Raw genomic sequence first — 18,717 nt, 5'->3', positions numbered from 1 at the left:
GTACATGTGTGTGTATATACATGTATATATATGTACATGTGTGTGTATATACATGTATATATATGTACATGTGTGTGTATATACATGTATATATATGTACATGTGTGTATATACTTGTATATATATGTACATGTGTGTATATACATGTATATATATGTACATGTGTGTATATACATGTATATATATGTACATGTGTGTATATACATGTATATATATGTACATGTGTGTATATACATGTATATATATGTACATGTGTGTATATACATGTATATATATGTACATGTGTGTATATACATGTATATATATGTACATGTGTGTATATACATGTATATATATGTACATGTGTGTATATACATGTATATATATGTACATGTGTGTATATACATGTATATATATGTACATGTGTGTATATACATGTATATATATGTACATGTGTGTATATACATGTATATATGTTCATGTGTGTATATACATGTATATATGTTCATGTGTGTATATACATGTATTTATGTACATGTGTGTATATACATGTATATTTATGTACATGTGTGTATATACATGTATATTTATGTACATGTGTGTATATACATGTATATTTATGTACATGTGTGTATATACATGTATATATGTACATGTGTATATATACATGTATATATGTACATGTGTATATATACATGTATATGTATATGTGTATATATACATGTATATGTGTATGTGTATATATACATGTATATGTGTATGTGTATATATACATGTGTATGTGTATGTGTATATATATATATATACATGTATGTATATGTATATATATGTATATGTATATATGTATGTATATGTATGTGTATATATATGTATATTTGTATATATGTATATGTGTATATGTGTATATATATGTATATATATGTATATGGGTATATGTCTATGTATGTGTATATATGTATATATATATATGTATATGCATGTATATGTACATGTATGTGTATATGTATATGTATGTGTGTGTGTATAAAAATCTGAAACCAAATGAAACATCGGTTTCTGTTCATTTACTCATGGTGAGCAAGCTTACTAGTGTGACACCTAAAATGAACGAAGCGGTCAGTTGCGTCTTTAAATGAGCACAAAATGTAGTATATTAAAATGATAGAGATTTGCAAAAAGCTGCTGTGTGGCTTACCACTCAGAAAAAGCTTCTATAACTCAGCATTTGCACTTTTAAGTAGCAAGACACCGTGGCTAGCAACAGCTAACCGCATTAGCCTATAAAATGAAATGCGACTGCTGAAAATTTCTATTTTCGTATATTAAATATATATTATAAATATAATCTACATAGCAGATTTGCTTTCCATGTCAGAAAGCAAAAGGGTTACTGGTGGGCCCTGTGCAAAGGTTTTCTACTTCAACTCCTCCTCGGGCAACTATAACAGCTTGTAAACGCTTCCTGTAGCCAGCTAAGAGTCTTTCAATTCTTGCTTCGATACCCAACCTCTCTTCAGCTTCAGTGTCTGGACTGACTCGGACTATTTCCTGTGCCCCTAGCTGCAACACGACCCCAAAGCATAGTGGATCCACCTCCATGCTTAACAGTTGGCAAGGTGTTCTTCTCTACAAAGGCTTCACCCTTTTTTCTGCAAAAGATAACTTCTTTGGGTGTGCCAAAAAGGTTTAATTTTGTCAGTCGAAAGCACATTGTTGAAAAAGGCTTCAGGCTTCTCCATGTTTTCTTTTCCGTACCTCAGACACTTAATTTTGTGTACAAGTTGTAGGAAAGACTGGCAACTCTGCCATGTAGGTCTTTGTTGTTTAAAGTAGGCTGAATTGTTGAGCAGTGAGCAGCGAGGCCTGTGTTTGCTACTTTTTTCTTTTTTTTCTTTTTTTTTTTTTTTGGCAGCACTTTTGCAGTGATGTGTAGGTTCTTCTGAGCATTTCTCACCAGGCCTCAGGCCATTCTATCTGAACATTTTCTTATTCTTCCAGACCTTGCCTTGACTTGAACTGTTCCTTTTATCTTCCATTTTAATAATGTTTCTGACTGTGGAAATAGGCAGTTTGTAACTTTTGTAGCTTCTTGGTGGAAATGAACCATCTTCATTCTGACATCCTTCGTCAGCTGTTTAGAGGATACTTTAGAAGGCGTGGACTTACTTCAGATAAAAAGTTCAGCCCCTGGAATTATATTCACCTGGCTCATTGAAGCCTTAATGAGTAAATCACCTGGGTCTGGGTCTTAGTAATCAGATTTTTTTAAAGTAACAGAAGAAGAATCCAAAATGGTTCCCAAACTTTTGCACAGGGTCTTTTATCATTAATATAAACTTGCTTTAGAATTTACAGAAAGGTCTCATTTTTAACCTATATTGCCCAACCCTACCCAGTATGTGTTTTAGTTCAGCATTGCATTGTATGCTAATAAGTGCTAATGTTCTTTGAAATCTCTTTGACTTGTTTTGATGTGTATCTTTTCTTTTAGATCTTCTTCTGAAGAATTCAAAGTTCCTGATGGGATGGTTGGATTCAGTAAGTTCATTCCCTGCCGGGCTGTTTAGGGAAAGGTATTCTCCTGTTCTCCTGTTTGATGAAATAATCTGCTGTTTTTGTAGTTATTGGACGTGGCGGAGAACAAATTTCCCGAATGCAGCAAGAGTCTGGATGTAAAATACAAATTTCCCCAGGTAAGAATTTGCTCTTCTATTTATGAAGATCATGATAAACCAATTTGTAATATCATGAAATATGGATAAAATAAATATAAAATGCTGAAGCTGCTTGCACATGATCAGCATCAAAAAACCATGTAATCCGATGGAGGTAGCATCGACGCCCAACATAACGATAAGCCTGGCGTAGGACGTGGCTCAAAATGAATGCTAACTTGCGATGTTCAAATAGTTTTGACTTTGACGTTATTAGAAGCCGACTTTTTGTAGTGTCCAGTCACATCGCAATTTTGTATGAAGCAGGCAGATGTAAACATGGAGGAAATGCTGATGTAAAACCAAAAAATAAAAGAAAGATTTTTTTATTTGTATTGAGGTAAATAAGTAGTCGCCTGGGTCTACCAGGTGGTATAGATACTATTTACAATTCTGTATTATTGCTAGCAACATAGTGTCACTGCTTGGCTCAATTTTTCCGAAGTAACAGCTTCCGAGATGGATAATGTCAAATTTCAGCTACTGGCGGCACTCAATTAGTCTTGTCTGCAGTCCCTCGTTTTACTTGGCATTGAATGCAATGTTTATAGCTCTATAGGCACTTTCGCACTACAAGAACCAGGCTAACTTGACCCAACTGGGTAAAAACTAGAAGTAGAATGTTATTATTCTTTATCACATTTCTTCGTTTTCATGTCCTGTCATTAGCTAGCCTGCTAGCTAGCATCGAGTTGCAAATCTGTTCGGGGATCACAAAGAGCACTATATTTCACTTGATACGAATTTTACTTAGATTTGACAGAGATTCTCTGAGAAATATCAGTGTTGGGGAAGTTGTTGTTAAAGTAAATCCATAACCAATGACTCATTACTGTCTCGAAATTGTAATTGAATTACTTTTCTCAGGGAGTAATAAGTAAAGTAATTACATTTACAATGACTTAAGTTACTTTGGAAAACATAAAAATCCTTACTAAAATGGTTTATATGTAGACAGTCACAAAATCCTTTCAGTTCTGTATTAAAGGAATACGCCAACATTTTTGAAAATATACCTTTTTTCCTTACTTACCCAGACTTAGACAAGATGTTTGATTTCATTTTCATTTTCCTGCATTCACTGGCTCAGTTTCCATGTCAGCATAACATGTTGACTTAGCGCAAAAATACTTATTTTTTAAATAACTGTTTAGCGCAGTGATCCACGCACCTTCTGAAGGTAGAGCTAGATCCAACACAAAGTGCGCTGACTCACTTGTAAACAACTCCGGTGACTAGCTAGCTAGCTAACGTGTTACTTCTGATCATGGCCGACTTTGAGAGGATGAAGATGATTTCTTCTGGGCAGACAATGATCCAGAACCTCATCTGTTTGAGCCTGAGTTCCCAGATAAAAACTACTGCTATTGGATGCTGAGTGGGAAAGAAGGCAGGCACAACCCGCGGAAAATGGAAGGATACATATGTGTTCAGTGGTTATAGTTCTACCCGTCTAACTTCTACATAAACAACGTCTCGTTTAAAAAATGTTTTTCCCCACACATGCATTTCAAATACACATACCTCATGTAAATAAGACAATGCAAAACCTATTGCACGTCAGGCTTTTCAACAACGAAAATAATGCTGCATGAGGAATGTGTGGATAAGAAATTCAATAACTCACTAACTTCTGCTAAACAGGAAAATGACATACTATAGAACAGTAAGTATGTGCCCTGTCCTGCACAAAACAAATGCACAAAATCAAAATGTCTGAATCAAATAAAATATATACTGATTAGGCAGAGTGTGTACAGTAGTTCAAGAACACACGCATGCATCAGGTGATCAATGGAGAACTATTAAGTTAATAATTAAATGGTTATAAAATGTGCTTGTTTAACTAACCAGCTGGTTGACAATGACTTTGTCTTTATTTTATGATTATGTGGATCTGCCGTTCACCTGAATAACGCAATATTTAGTTTATGAATCAGTCCTTTGTTCATTAAAGCAGAACATGTTTAATGTAAACACAAAAGTGGTATTCACTGCCTTTGCTTGACAATCGAGGACGATCAATTGCCTTCAAAACATAGTGCAGAAGATATTTAAGAACTTAAATTCCATGCCATTACTCTAAGGTTAGAGAAATAGTTGCATAGAATCTTTGTGTGAATTCACAAGAAGTGAGATCTGTACCAAGGCATTTATCTAACCATTATCAACCAAAATCAGGAAATATAGCCTACCTATAATATAGACTACCTCGCCTCCTCTAGTTGATCTACGGTGAGTAGCCAACGTAGCTAAACATGCATCAAGTTAGGACACTAGCAGGTTGCAATAGTATTTATATATCGTTTTGCAATCCTCGTATTCATTTTGCCAATCCGTACAATGCTGAACAATAATTCAAGCTCATTGGTTGAAAATTGGATTTTAATTGCCACAGCCAATGGTGTTTCAACGTCAGGGATAAGCGGTGTTCTAGTTTGTAGGAGGTTGTTGCTGCTATTCCTCTCTTGACCGTTAGAAGTCTGGAATGACCTATTGTACCTTTAAATATGCATCTTGCTAAACTAACGCCTTTTATCATGAAAACAAATGTTTGCACTTAGGGGAGGGCAACATGCAGGACTTTCTCTCTGTCCAAAACTCCCTCTAATTGCAAGTACAATCACACTAATTTATCAAATACCCAACCCCCATCAACAAGTCACACATTCCATAATTTCACGTCACATGCTAAATTGGGTTATGGTCTGGTGATTGACTTGGCCAGTGTAAAACCTTCCACTAGTTGAAGTCCTTTGTTGTGTTGGCAGTGTCTTTTGGGTCATTGTCTTGCTGGATGATGAAATTCCTCCCTATTAGTTCTCCCTAAGTTGGCAGACAGAATGTTTTTGTAGACTTCTGAATTCATCCTGCTGCTACCATCATGAGTTGCATCATCAATAAAGATTAGTGAGCCTACTCCAGAAGCAGCCATGCAAGCCCAATCCAGGACACTTTCTTCACAATTGGCCTTTCCATCACTTTGGTAGAGACAAATCCAAGTCTAATCAGTCCATAAAACTTTGTTCCAGAATTTTTGTGGCTCATTGCTGGCTTACTACTGATTAGTGGCTTGCATTTTGTGGTATTACCTCTATTGCTGCTCACTTAGTCTTCGAACGATTGATTAAGATACCATCATCCCTGCCCTGAGAAGATTGTTTGTAATGTCACTGACTGTTTGGACCTTTTCTTCACAGCTCTCACAATGTTTCTCATCAACTGCTATTGTTTTCCTTGGTCGACCTGTTCGATGTCTGTTGCTCAGTACACCAGCGGTTTTTCTTTTTCAGAACGTTCTAAGTTGTTATACAAGCTATCCATCTAAAAATACCAGGAGATAAAAGCAGAAATTCCTGTCATCATGTACTTATTTTGATCTCAAACTCAGTTGTCTTCTGTGTATAGCAAAAACAAAGGGATTGAGCTTGCTGTTCCAATACTTTTTGAAGGGACTGTATATAAAAAAAGAACTTGTCAATTAAAAAAAACATCAACTTTTCCCTTCCACAGACAGTGGTGGCATGCCAGAGAGGTGTGTGACATTAACAGGATCTCCTGACGCAATTCAGTACGGAAACTTTTCTCTTGCTTATTTGATGTTTTAATTAAGAAAAGTCAACAAATTTTGAACATTTGTATTGGATGTATTCAATTTCATTTGGATATCCTGTTGAATATCCTTTTGCTGTAACTCACAGGACTGCAAAAAGGTTATTAACTGAAGTTGTGGAGAAAGGCCGGCCTACACCGATGTTCCACCACTCGGATGGACCAGGAATGTCAGTACAGGAGATTCTCGTTCCTGCTTCGAAAGCTGGCCTGGTCATTGGAAAGGGCGGAGAAACCATTAAACAACTACAGGTCAGAAATGACATTGCCCAACCCTGTTCTTGAAGTTTTCATTTAAACCCTAATTTGTAGGTGTCCTAAACTCGTTAGGTCTAAGGATTTTAATTCTTGCAAAACAAGAATAAGAGACCTGTGTCTGAGTACTGTAGTGAATGTTTATCACCCATTCACGCACGCACGCACGCACGCACGCACGCACGCACGCGCACACGCACGCGCACACGCACACGCACACGCACACGCACACGCACACGCACACGCACACACACAGACACACACACACACACTCGGGTTCGAGTGAACCTACAGGATGGTAGATCTCCAGGAACAGGGTGGAGCAGCCCTGACATAGACATATCGCTACCGCCAATATGGAGCTCAAGCATAAACAAATGCTGTTTATTTCCGAAATTAGGACCGCGCTGGAGTGAAAATGGTGATGATTCAGGACGGAACACAAAACACTGGTGCAGACAAGCCTCTGAGGATTACTGGAGAGCCATTTAAAGTTCAGGTTGGTATCTAACCATCGTTATGGGTAGGCACCAGCCCTTAATAGGAAAAAGTAATACTCATATCAAAATGAAATTTTGAATAAACACACTAATACAAGGTTTTTTTGTATTATGAGTTCATTTTTATTTTTATGCAAATGAGCTACTCGCTAATGAAATATGCGATAATTTACATATAAGCCTCCGCAGATCAAATCTGAACTGATTTAAAAGAAAATTTGTGATCAATAACTCAATAGTTTGTGTTTGTCAGCAGTTTTTGTCAAAATTGTTTTTAATTAATTATTAATTATTATGTACATGCTGGGAAAAAAAAAAAGCTTTTTTACTGACTTTACTGATAAAATGCCACATAAAATGAAAAAAACAAAACATCTCAAAAAAGCCCCTGACATGCACTAGATATTACATTTAAGAAGCAGTATGTAAAACAGTATGTAGCTGTATCTACTGTTAAAGTTGAGAGAAATTGAATACCGTGTGGGAAATATACCCTTTTGAGAAAATGGCTGTTAACGATTGGTTAATGTAAAAAAATGCGTTCAGTGACTTACGCCTCCTTTTTGCGCTCTGAAATGCCGCATCAGCATGGGCAATGCAATGCTTATCCTCCGTCTGAATGGACTCCAATGTGACCATGGTGCTTTCACAGTTTGTCTATCCCTGCTGTTATAGCAGTAGCACCCTCATTAAAAGTGGCCACTGCCATGCCAACTGCTGCTTCCACCCGGTCCTTGCCTACAAACAGTTTTTTTGGCATCGGGACCAGATGACCGAGTTCAGACACTCATTTGTGTTGGAGTTACCAGCACCAAGATGGAGAGCATCGGTCATGGTGAGGGGTGTCATCTGACACAGTGCAGCAGACCAGCCCAGATGGTAGTTTTCATGCCCTCTATGTGTCCCTTATTATCAAGCCCTGCTCCTCTGTAATAATGTTGCAGGCTTTTGCACTTGTGCTGTTAGTTTACCTACACTTTTACCCCCTAGGTGATTTTCAGAACTCAGTTTTTTGAGTGCCCATTCTCTTGTGTGCATGATTTATGCATTCAAGCTTTTCAATTTGGATTTCTGGGTATGGCACCAAGCTCACCACAGAATTGTAGGCAGTGCTGTCACCATCTGACAACATCTCGGTCTCCCGGAACTGGTGACGTCTCAGACCATGCCCACATCTGTTTTGCCACGTCCTGGGGCGACATGGCTCAGGCAGTAAGCGCAGTCGTCTGGCAGTTGGAGGGTTGCAGGTTCGATCCCCCACCCGGGCTGTCGAAGTGTCCCTGAGCAAGACATCTAACCCCTAAATGCTCCTGACGAGCTGGTCGACGCCTTGCATGGCAGCCAATCGCCGTCGGTGTGTGAGTGTGTGTATCAATGGGTGAATGAGAGGCATCAATTGTACAGCGCTTTGGATAAAGGCGCTATATAAATTCCAACCATTTATCATTTACATCCTGTTCCATGGCTTTACTGGAGCCTTGGAAGTTCCTTGCACAGCTCTCAGAATGCGCTTTCTTCCACTTCTGGAACTCTTCTGAAATTCCGTTGGCAACCCTTTGCTTCTCTTTGAGTACACGTGTGACAGTACAAGGCTAAAACCACGTAGACAATCACCAGGCCTGTAAGAATGTCGACGCACACACCTACCCTGTAATTGGAAGTAAATCCTCGCTTTTGCCAGGTTCCATCGAAGGAGACTTTCCTATCATTTTTCTGGCGTTTAGCTTCAGTGTTGGCACGCCAAGGTCCTTGCCTATTTTGAGCAATGATTTGTAGCCCCGACCCAGTTTGTGGGCTAAAAGCACCATCCTGGTGTTGATGTCAAAAGCAACATTTTCTTGATCTTGGAGGCCAGATGAAGTGTAAATACTTTGGCGGTATTTGTTTTTGCAGTCCGCACTCCAGCATTACACTACTGCAAAAACCTTGTTTCACTTCATCCATTGACACTTTTAATTTGTCTTTTGGACAATTTGGGCAGATCAACTCACTGATTAGTGTCTCTCCACTAGTTTGTACCGTGAAGCACTTAGCTGTGACGGTCCGGCAACTTCGTCTTCTAACTTCTTGGTTTGCTCCTTGCTCCCTTCATTCGCCTGCTTTCTTTCTTTAACAAGCCTGTCTAGCCTTCATTGCTTTCGCGTTCTGGTCTCATATTTTTTGCTCTGAAAATTGCTACACTTTTCTTTCTCTATCACCTTCTCTCCAGTCAATGCTTTGCAGGAAGTGCAATTCATATCACGTGACGTGTTTAAACCAATCACTAACGCCAGAAGGGACATTTACAAGATACTAGCCAATGAAAACAAATGCATTCAATTTCCCTGCATGTATTTACCCCTCCCTCTCAGTGAGGACAAAGAAAATAACAATAGATTTTCAATCTAAGTCAACGCTCCAATGCTCTATACGAAGACATATAACATGGGCAGGTCCTTTTTAAATTTAATCATAAAAGATGCTGTCATAAGTGCATTTTATGCTTTGTGTACTTGACTGTGTATTATCTAAATTAACTATTTATAACGATTATTTTCCTTTAGTTTGTTCATTTTATGAAACTATATTACTTATAGAAGAAAAATATCAAAAAATAGCAAGATTGACGCATGGAACCAAAATCACTGTTTTTGACAGTGGTTCCTCCCCTCATTTAAATGCATCTGCAAAATGCATTGTTTATTTCTCTACAGCAAGCTAAAGAGATGGTAATGGAACTCATCCGTGATCAAGGATTCCGGGAACAACGAAACGAGTATGGATCAAGAATGGGAGGTGACGGTGACAGCTTAGATGTAAGTGAAACATGGTTGCCTGGAGAATAGTCGTATTCCAAATTAAATACATTTATTTTCACCAGTCAGCATTTTGCAATTTTTGCAGAAGTCGAGCATGGTTCCGTGCTGCTCGTGGTGCATCCTTTTCTGCTCATATCTGAAGACTCATGGTCTGGAATCAAATCCTGCCATACTGCTGCAATGGGTACTGTGGTCAGAGGTGGAAAATCAAGTCTTAATTGGCAGAAGTCTCCAGCCAAGCGCTGATTAGTGATTAACTTGAGGACAATGTTGCAGCAATGACCAAGGACACATACAGGACCCTCCAACAGTATTGGAATAGCAAGGTCAATTCCTTTGTTTTTGCTATGCACTGAAGACTGAGGTCAAAATATGTACATGAGATGACAGATCCGAATTTCAGCTTTTATGTCCTGGTATTTTAATTCATATTTGTTACAAACGCTCATAGATTCCAAGTTGTTTATCAGACCACCCAATATTTACGTGAGCAAAAGTATTCGAACATATGACTGACAGGTGTTTCTTGTTGCCCAGATGTGTCCGGTTATATTGATTGATTAATATGAAATAGTTCTGAATGTCTACTCTTGATTAGTCTTGGGTTTTGCCTGTTAAGACTGCATTTGTGATAGAAAAGATCAACCAACATGAAGACCAGAGAGCTGTCTTTGGGAGAAAAGCTAGCCGTTTTGAAGATTAGAGAATTGATCCGAGCTATTGCACAAGCATTGTGGATAGCTTTTACAACTTGGAATGTCCTGAAAAAGAGAAACTGCTGGCGTACTGGGCAACAGACATCGAACGGGTCAGCCAAGGAAAATGACAGCAGTAGATGACAGAAACATTGTGAGAGCTGTGAAGAAAAACCCCAAGACATCAGTTAGTGACATCACAAACAATCTCCACAGGGTAGGGGTGAAGGTATCTCAATCAACTGTTTGAAGAAGAAATAGAAAGTAGCAATATAGAGGCTATACTACAAGATGCAAACCGCTCATCAGTAGTTAGAATCGGAAGGCAAGATTACAGTTTGTAAAGACATACAGAGATGAGCCACCAAAGTTCTAGAAGTTTTATGGACTGATGAGACCAAGATTAATCTCTACTAAAGTAATGGAAGGGCCAAAGTGTGGAGAAAGAAGGCATCTGCTCATGATCCAAAACATAAGAGCTCATCTGTGAAGCACAGTTGAGGAAGTGTCATGGTTTAGCCTTGCATGTCTGCTTCTGAAGTGGGCTTACTAATCTTTATTAATGTTGTAACTCATGATGGTAGCGGCAGGATGTATTCAGAAGTCTACAAAAACATTCTGTCTGGCAACTTAAGGAGAAATGTGAAGGAAATTCATGCAATGAGACAAAGACCCAAAACACACTGCCAACACAACAACAAAGGACTTCATTAGGGAGGAAAGTGGAAGGTTTTAGACGGGCCAATTCAATCACCAGACCATAACTATTGAGCATGCATTTCACCTCCTGAAGAGGAGATTGAAGGAAAACCCCCCTGAAACAAACAATACTTTTGCTCACCTAAAGATTGGGGTGATCTGATACCAAAGTAGTTTAACACATCTAGGTGTCAATACCAGGAAATAAATGCTGACATTCTGATCTCTTGTCTCGTTTTCATGTTTTTATCTCAGCCCCAAATGTATTTAGTGTAATGCAAAAACAAAGGAAATGTATTGTGCATTCCGAGAGAATGTAAATCCATTCATTCATTGAAAGTTCAGTTCAATGGATAAAGAAATATTGCTTTTTGTCTTCCTCCTCAGGTACCTGTCCCAAGGTTTGCTGTTGGAATAGTGATTGGCAGGAATGGTGAAATGATCAAGAAGATTCAAAATGATACCGGTGTCAGGATTCAGTTTAAGCCAGGTGTGTACTGAACTTACTTGTACACCTAATAGACTGCCGAAAGGAAGCCACCACAGACAACCATTTTATGCAAAATTGAGCAAGATTACAAGCCTAAATAGGCAGCGCTTTGTTCTAGATGATGGCAGCACACCTGAGAGGATGGCACAAATCATGGGTCCCCCGGACCGATCTCAGCATGCCGCTGACATCATAGCGGACATTCTGAGGAGTGTGCAGTCAGGCGGACCTCCAGGGCCAGGAGGCAGGGGAAGAGGAAGGGGTCAAGGCAACTGGAACATGGGTCCACCTGGAGGACTGCCTGAGTTCACGTTCACTGTCCCTGCCATGAAGACAGGCCTCATCATTGGGAAAGGTCTGTGTTTCTCCCAGAGCACACCAACCATCCAGAAATATAGGAGACTGTACTGTAACATGGTGTGTATTCTCTTTAGGTGGTGAGACCATTAAAAGCATTAGCCAGGAGTCAGGTGCTAGAATAGAGCTCCAGAGGAATCTTCCACCTGGGGCTGATCCCAGCATAAAGATCTTCACCATCCAAGGATCCCACCAGCAGATTGACTATGCCAGACAGCTGGTGGAAGAAAAAATTGGGGTAAGTCATTGGAACAACTTTTCCATTGAGTCAGGGATCATCAGGTTTGAATTGATTAATGATTAATGTAAAACTTATAAAGCTAAAGTTGATATTTTGATTTCCAGGGTCCAGTCAGTCCAATGGGCGGACCCCATGGGCCCCCGGGCCCTCATGGTGGTCTACCTCACCATGGACCTCCAGGTCCTCCTGGACCACCTCCACCAATGGGCCCATACAACCCTGGACCCTATAACCACGGTCCGCCTGGACCTCAGTAAGTAATTTTCCCCCAAGCCTTGGACGATGTTTTGCATCCTCTCTCACAAATTATGGACGGTACACATAATGCTGAATCTCTTTGTAGTGGTCCACCTGCACCCTACCAGCCACAAGGTTGGGGCAATGGCTTTCCTCAATGGCAGCAGGGACAGCCAGATCCTGGTGAGTGCCCCCCTCCCACCCATGCACACATTAAGGGGAACCGAAAGGTCAGAAAGATTTCTGTTCAGTTCAAGCTCCAACAATTTGCCTTAAGAACGTGTGTAACTTTTTATTTTTATTTTTTTTGGGAAAATGCAAGTTCCCCCTCAATGTGCCTAATTTTGTTCAAGAAATGATGGCCACTGTTTACATTTTCATAAATTAAATATCTGCTCTATTAAAAATGCAAAAGCTTAATAACATGCATAGCCAACCCCCACCCTCCCCTTTGTAAACACTGGAGACAAAACATTATTTGGCATGTTTTAATTTAAAAACTGTTGAGAATAAGTAGTGACGTTATAAAAGTGTTTGGATGACTTGAATTTGAAATTGCATAGACACAAGCTCAAAAGCAGATAGTCTTAAGTCCTATAAATTCTTTATAAATGTGGAACTGTAGCAATGTAATTGAACCGTCTGTGTTCATCTTGCAGGTAAAGCAGCTGCAGATGCCAATGCAGCAGCCTGGGCTGCATATTACTCTCAGTACCAGCAGCAACCTCAGCCCCCAATTGCCCCTGCCAGTGCAGTGCCAGGCACAACACAAGTCAATGGGCAAGGCAAGGCAACTGTCTTTTGTACAACTGGGCTGAATTTAACAAATAAGTATTTGGACAGTGGTACAATTTCTGTTCTTTTGGCTCTGTTCTCCAGCATAATGAATTTGGTTAATGTGCAAATTATCACCTATAATTTACATCTAATCAGGTGATCCTTGTTGAAATTGCTTCCCTTTTTTATATAGTCTCCCTATTTTAGGGGACCAAAAGTAATTGGACAGTTGCCTTCTCACCTGTTTCTCATTAGTCCAATGTATTCAATCGCTTCCATAGTGTAGGTACAAGAAATCGGTCAGTATATATTCTTGATTCTAGGCTTCCGATTGGAGACTGTTACTGGCATTTGTCATCATGTGGACCAGAATTATGCCATTATGAGGCTGAGAAATAAGAACTGTCGGAGACAGACCAAACAATAGGCTTACCAAAATGAACTTTTTGGAACATCATTAAGAATGTACTGAAAGGGATGGAATTCCTACACCGATCACCTGCTAAAAGGTTACAGTCTGCCCTTTAACCTCATATTCAAATTCATATTTAAAGTCAAATGTGGTGGCGTATAGAGCCAAAAGAACAGAAATTGTACCACTGTCCAAATAATTATGGATGGCACTAAGTGTTCAATATTCACTGAACCAAGATTTATGTATATATACAGTGGTTTTGTGTTTCATTTGAAGTTTTGCCTCTGCGACAAGATTGCCGCCAGCTAGGTAAAAATGCTTGCGAGGCTTCGACATAAGAGGGAAGCAGCATTGCACTTCGGCCTGTAACAGGCCGAGGAGTCGTGTAGCAAGATTATCCCTAATCCGTAGTGGTTTAGGGCTCATGTCGTGAGCTGTTGAGCCCACGCAGGTGATGGATTCATTTTCCCCACAGGAACATAACTAGAGACTTGTGTAGTGCATGTTATTGATCATTCAAAGTTGGCTAAAGCAAATGACAACGTGACAAACCAGTATTTTATAAGTTTAATTGTAAAAAAAAAAAAAAAAAAAATGGACAAACTGAAACATGTTAAACAACTGCGATGAGCCAATTGATTACTGATTTGTTTAAATATGTTACCTTTTCATGTAGGCAAATTATATGTCATAACCTACCGCTATTAGAATTTCAAAAATTGCTAAAATATTTCTAGAACAGCAGGGCAAAAGCGCTGAAGCGAAGTGCTAGTTCCAATAGGCAACTCGGGGAAAGAAAAAGTATCCCTTTTCTCAACTTCCGCTCCCATATTTCAAAATAGGATAAGGAGATGAGTGGATTGAAGGGCAGTTTTAGGTAACAACTAAGTCCCATTGAGCGGAGAACTATCACATTTGCCACTCACTAGTAGAGCAATAGTAGGTTACCCTAGCTTCTAACCTACTCTTCATCCTAACCGACTCGCACAACTCGAAAATGCAAGTTCAATTCCAACAAGTTCGCCTGAAAATATCTATTCAGAATATTTTGGAGCAGATAAAACATTTTCAAACATTCGTTTTTTTTCCACTAACTTATAGACAATTTTCCTGTCCATGAATGAACAAAATGCGCCACATCACAAGCAAGAATTTATGCAAAATCTATTACATTTCAATGTATACTTGCACTCTTTATTTGGAAAATACAGTCAGGTCCATAAATATTGGGACATCGACACAATTCTCATCTTTGGCTCTATATACCACCACAATGGATTTGAAATGAAACGAACAAGATGTGCTTTAACTGCAGACTTTCAGGTTTAATTTGATGGTATTTACATCCAAATCAGGTGAACGGTGTAGGAATTACAACAGTTTGTATATGTGCCTCCAACTTTTTAAGGGACCAAAAGTAATGGGACAATTGGCTGCTCAGCTGTTATTCCCTCATTATCTCATTTACAAGGAGCAGATAAAAGGTCTTGAGTTAATTTCAAGTGTGCTATTTGCATTTGGAATCTGTTGCTGTCAACTCTCAATATGAGATCCAAAGAGCTGTCACTATCAGTGAAGCAAGCCATCATTAGGCTGAAAAATCAAAACAGACCCATCAGAGAGATGGCAAAAACATTAGGTGTGGCCAAATCAACTGTTTGGAACATTCTTAAAAAGAACGAACGCACCTGTGAGCTCAGCAACACCAAAAGACCCGGAAGACCACGGAAAACAACTGTGGTGGATGACAGAAGAATTCTTTCCCTGGTGAAGAAAAACCCCTTCACAACAGTTGGCCAGATCAAGAACACTCTCCAGGAGGTAGGTGTATGTGTGTCAAAGTCAACAATCAAGAGAAGACTTCACCAGAGTGAATACAGAGGGTTCACCACAAGATGTAAACCATTGGTGAGCCGCAAAAACAGGAAGACCAGATTAGTTTGCCAAACAACATCTAAAAAAGCCTTTACAGTTCTGGAACAACATCCTATGGACAGATGAGACAAAGATCAACTTGTACCAGAATGATGGGAAGAGAAGAGATGGCTCAGGCAGTGAGAGCAGTCGTCTGGCAGTCGGAGGGTTGCCGGTTCAATCCCCCGCCTGGGCTGTGTCGAAGTGTCCCTGAGCAAGACACCTAACCCCTAAATGCTCCTGATGAGCTGGTTGGGGCCTTGTATGGCAGCCAATTGCTGTCAGTGTGTGAGTGTGTGTATGAATGGGTGAATGGAGAAGCATCAGTTGTACATCACTTTGGATAAAGGCGCTATATAAATGCCTGCCAAGAGTATGGAGAAGGAAAGTAACCGCTCATGATCCAAATGCAATGGCCAAGTCAATCACCTGACCTGAATCCGATTGAACATGCATTTCACTTGCTGAAGACAAAGCTGAGGGGAAAATGCCCCAAGAACAAGCAGGAACTGAAGACAGTTGCAGTAGAGCCCTGTCAGAGCATCACCAGGGATGAAACCCAGCATCTGGTGGTGCCTATGCGTTCCAGACTTCAGGCTGTAATTGACTGCAAAGGATTTGCAACCAAGTATTAAAAAGTGAAAGTTTGATTTATGATTGTTAGTTTGTCCCATTACTTTTGGTCCCTTAAAAAGTGGGAGGCACATATACAAACTGTTGTAATTCCTACACCGTTCACCTGATTTGGATGTAAATACCATCAAATTAAACCTGAAAGTCTGCAGTTAAAGCACATCTTGTTTGTTTCATTTCAAATCCATTGTGGTGGTGTATAGAGCCAAAAAGATGAGAATTGTGTCGATGGCAATATTTATGGACCTGACTGAATGTACACCTACGTGTTCATGCGATTATCTAATCAGCCAATCATGTAGCAGCAGTGAAATTCATGAAATCATGCAGGTCAGGAGCTGCACTTCATGTTCAACCATCAGAATGGGGGAAAAAAAGGTGATCAGTGATTTCAACTGGCATGATTGTCGGTGCCAGATGGGCTGGTTTGAGTACTGTAATGCTGATCTCCTGGGATTTTCACACACAACAGTCTCTCGAGTTTACTCAGAATGGTGCGAAAAACTAAAAACATCCAGTGAGTTGAAGTTCTGTGGACGGAAAAGCCTTGTTGATGAGAGGTCAACAGAGAACCCATTTGAAAAGTTGAATTTGCCTACTCTTGCCTTCTCTAACTAGCTGCTCGTCTACGGATATATGTCGAGAAACAGACGTGCAAAAGTCATGGTTTCGCAATAACATGAGAACAATTATCTTACTAACTAGCAAAATATATTATGCTGGTATTTTATTTTAATAAAATATGCTGGTATTTTATTAAAATGAATAATTCACTCACCTCAAACTTAGTCCCATTTGACAACGATTGACAAACTGCACAATGATATTTTGCAGATTCTGCTGTTTGACATCACCTTGCGATGCAGTCGGATTTATTGTTTTATTTTTTAATTGATTTTCATTTTTTAATCCAACTTTACGGTCGGCCCGTTTAAAAAAAATTTTTTTAGGTGGCCCTATCTATCGACTGAGTTTGTGGACTGTTCTTGAAACATATTAGGCATATGATTCTCTGCTCCCCCTACTGTCAGAATATTGCAAGTATTTCAGACACCTCTGGATTCGAGTGCTCACATTTGCCATCTGCTGGTGGTTGTGCGATCAAGAAGTTGTTACTGTGGGGAAAAACAAAAAATATATGCAATTTTGTCTGCCCGGCAGATCTCCCGAAGCAGAAGCGCCAAATGAAATGTGAAGACACTAAATATAAGTCTGTTATAATTCTGGTCTTTATGAGTTCATTCAGTCAAAAACATCCAATGAGTTGCAATTCCGTGGGCAAAAATACCTTCTTAATGAGAGGTGTAATGGCCAGACTAGTTCCAGCTGATAGGATGACACTAATTCAAGTAACCACACGTCAGAACAGTAGTATGCAGAGAAGAGCATCTCTGAACACACAACATCTCAAAGTCTATGTCTAAGAAATGCCTAAAAGTGGTCGCTGAATGTGGACAACATGTATCAAAACAATATGAGTCTTAAATCCCTGAAAGTTATAATTCCTTGTTAGCGTCACATTATTTCATGTCACTGAAATAACAAATTATATAGTGCTCGCAGTCATTTAAGAATGTGTTTGCATTTTATTTGTCGAAGTCTTTTATTTTGCTTTGAACAGAGGATGTTTCACTTTCCTGTTGAGCAGATATAATGGTGTTGACATCAAAATGGGCCTAGCGCTCATGTTTATTATTTGTATTATTAGTATTATTATTTCTTATTTAGACTTTCTCATTTCAGTTGTGCCATTTTTTTCTCAGGTGACCAGCAGACTCCGGGTCAGAGTGGACAGGCTGATTACACCAAGGCCTGGGAAGAATATTACAAGAAAATGGGTATACATTTTTAGGGAACTTCAATTTGACTGACTTGGTTTGATTTCCTATTGACTAGACGGAGGACTGAACTGTTTCTTAGAATTGATGATGCAGAATGTCATAAATGTGTATTGTGTTAACAATTTACAGCTCATAGTTGTCAACCATGGATGTGTTTACGTGTACTGTTTTGATTCATTGTGGATTTTTGTTGTTTTCACATTTGTTCGAGTTGTGGACTCGACTCATGTGACTTGGACTTGAGTGTGACTCAAGTCACAAATTTGATGACTTTAGATTTGACTTGCCAAAAATAAGAAATACTTGAGACTTGACATCTATGACTTGGTTTTGAGCTGGATGACTCGAGACCTGTTTGCATGTTTTCTCAACATTTATGTGGGATGCATCTCTTATATTTATTGTTCTTTTTTATTTTATTTAAATTTTTTCCCTTTTCCCAAGTATTCTTCATTTCCAGTGCGAAATACGCACAAGCTTCATGAGGGCCAATCAAATGTTTTGATGGCCGGGAAAATACAAATACTTCGTTCTAATTGGAGATATCATGCTACTCACAA

The 18,717-nt window shown here is 39.3% G+C and overlaps 1 protein-coding gene across 2 annotated transcripts in view; it reads left to right on the top strand.

Annotated features, from left to right (window-relative positions):
• The window catches only part of LOC133125740 (far upstream element-binding protein 1-like), a 36,943-nt gene that overhangs the window by 14,380 nt on the left and 3,846 nt on the right, over positions 1-18,717 (top strand). For both annotated transcript variants that reach the window (XM_061237303.1, XM_061237304.1), the window contains 13 exons: positions 2,471-2,517; positions 2,601-2,672; positions 6,207-6,264; positions 6,395-6,557; positions 6,961-7,059; positions 9,754-9,855; positions 11,640-11,742; positions 11,861-12,097; positions 12,177-12,337; positions 12,445-12,593; positions 12,684-12,760; positions 13,237-13,362; positions 18,080-18,154. In XM_061237303.1, the coding sequence (XP_061093287.1) occupies positions 2,471-2,517; positions 2,601-2,672; positions 6,207-6,264; positions 6,395-6,557; positions 6,961-7,059; positions 9,754-9,855; positions 11,640-11,742; positions 11,861-12,097; positions 12,177-12,337; positions 12,445-12,593; positions 12,684-12,760; positions 13,237-13,362; positions 18,080-18,154 (1,469 nt within the window). The remainder of the gene's footprint in view (positions 1-2,470; positions 2,518-2,600; positions 2,673-6,206; positions 6,265-6,394; positions 6,558-6,960; positions 7,060-9,753; positions 9,856-11,639; positions 11,743-11,860; positions 12,098-12,176; positions 12,338-12,444; positions 12,594-12,683; positions 12,761-13,236; positions 13,363-18,079; positions 18,155-18,717) is intronic.

The sequence above is a fragment of the Conger conger genome, chromosome 4 (assembly GCF_963514075.1).
Source record: "Conger conger chromosome 4, fConCon1.1, whole genome shotgun sequence".
In the NCBI taxonomy this organism is placed as follows: Eukaryota; Metazoa; Chordata; class Actinopteri; order Anguilliformes; family Congridae; genus Conger; species Conger conger.
Note: the sequence above shows the minus strand (reverse complement) of the source record. Positions and strands in the feature narration are given on the sequence as shown.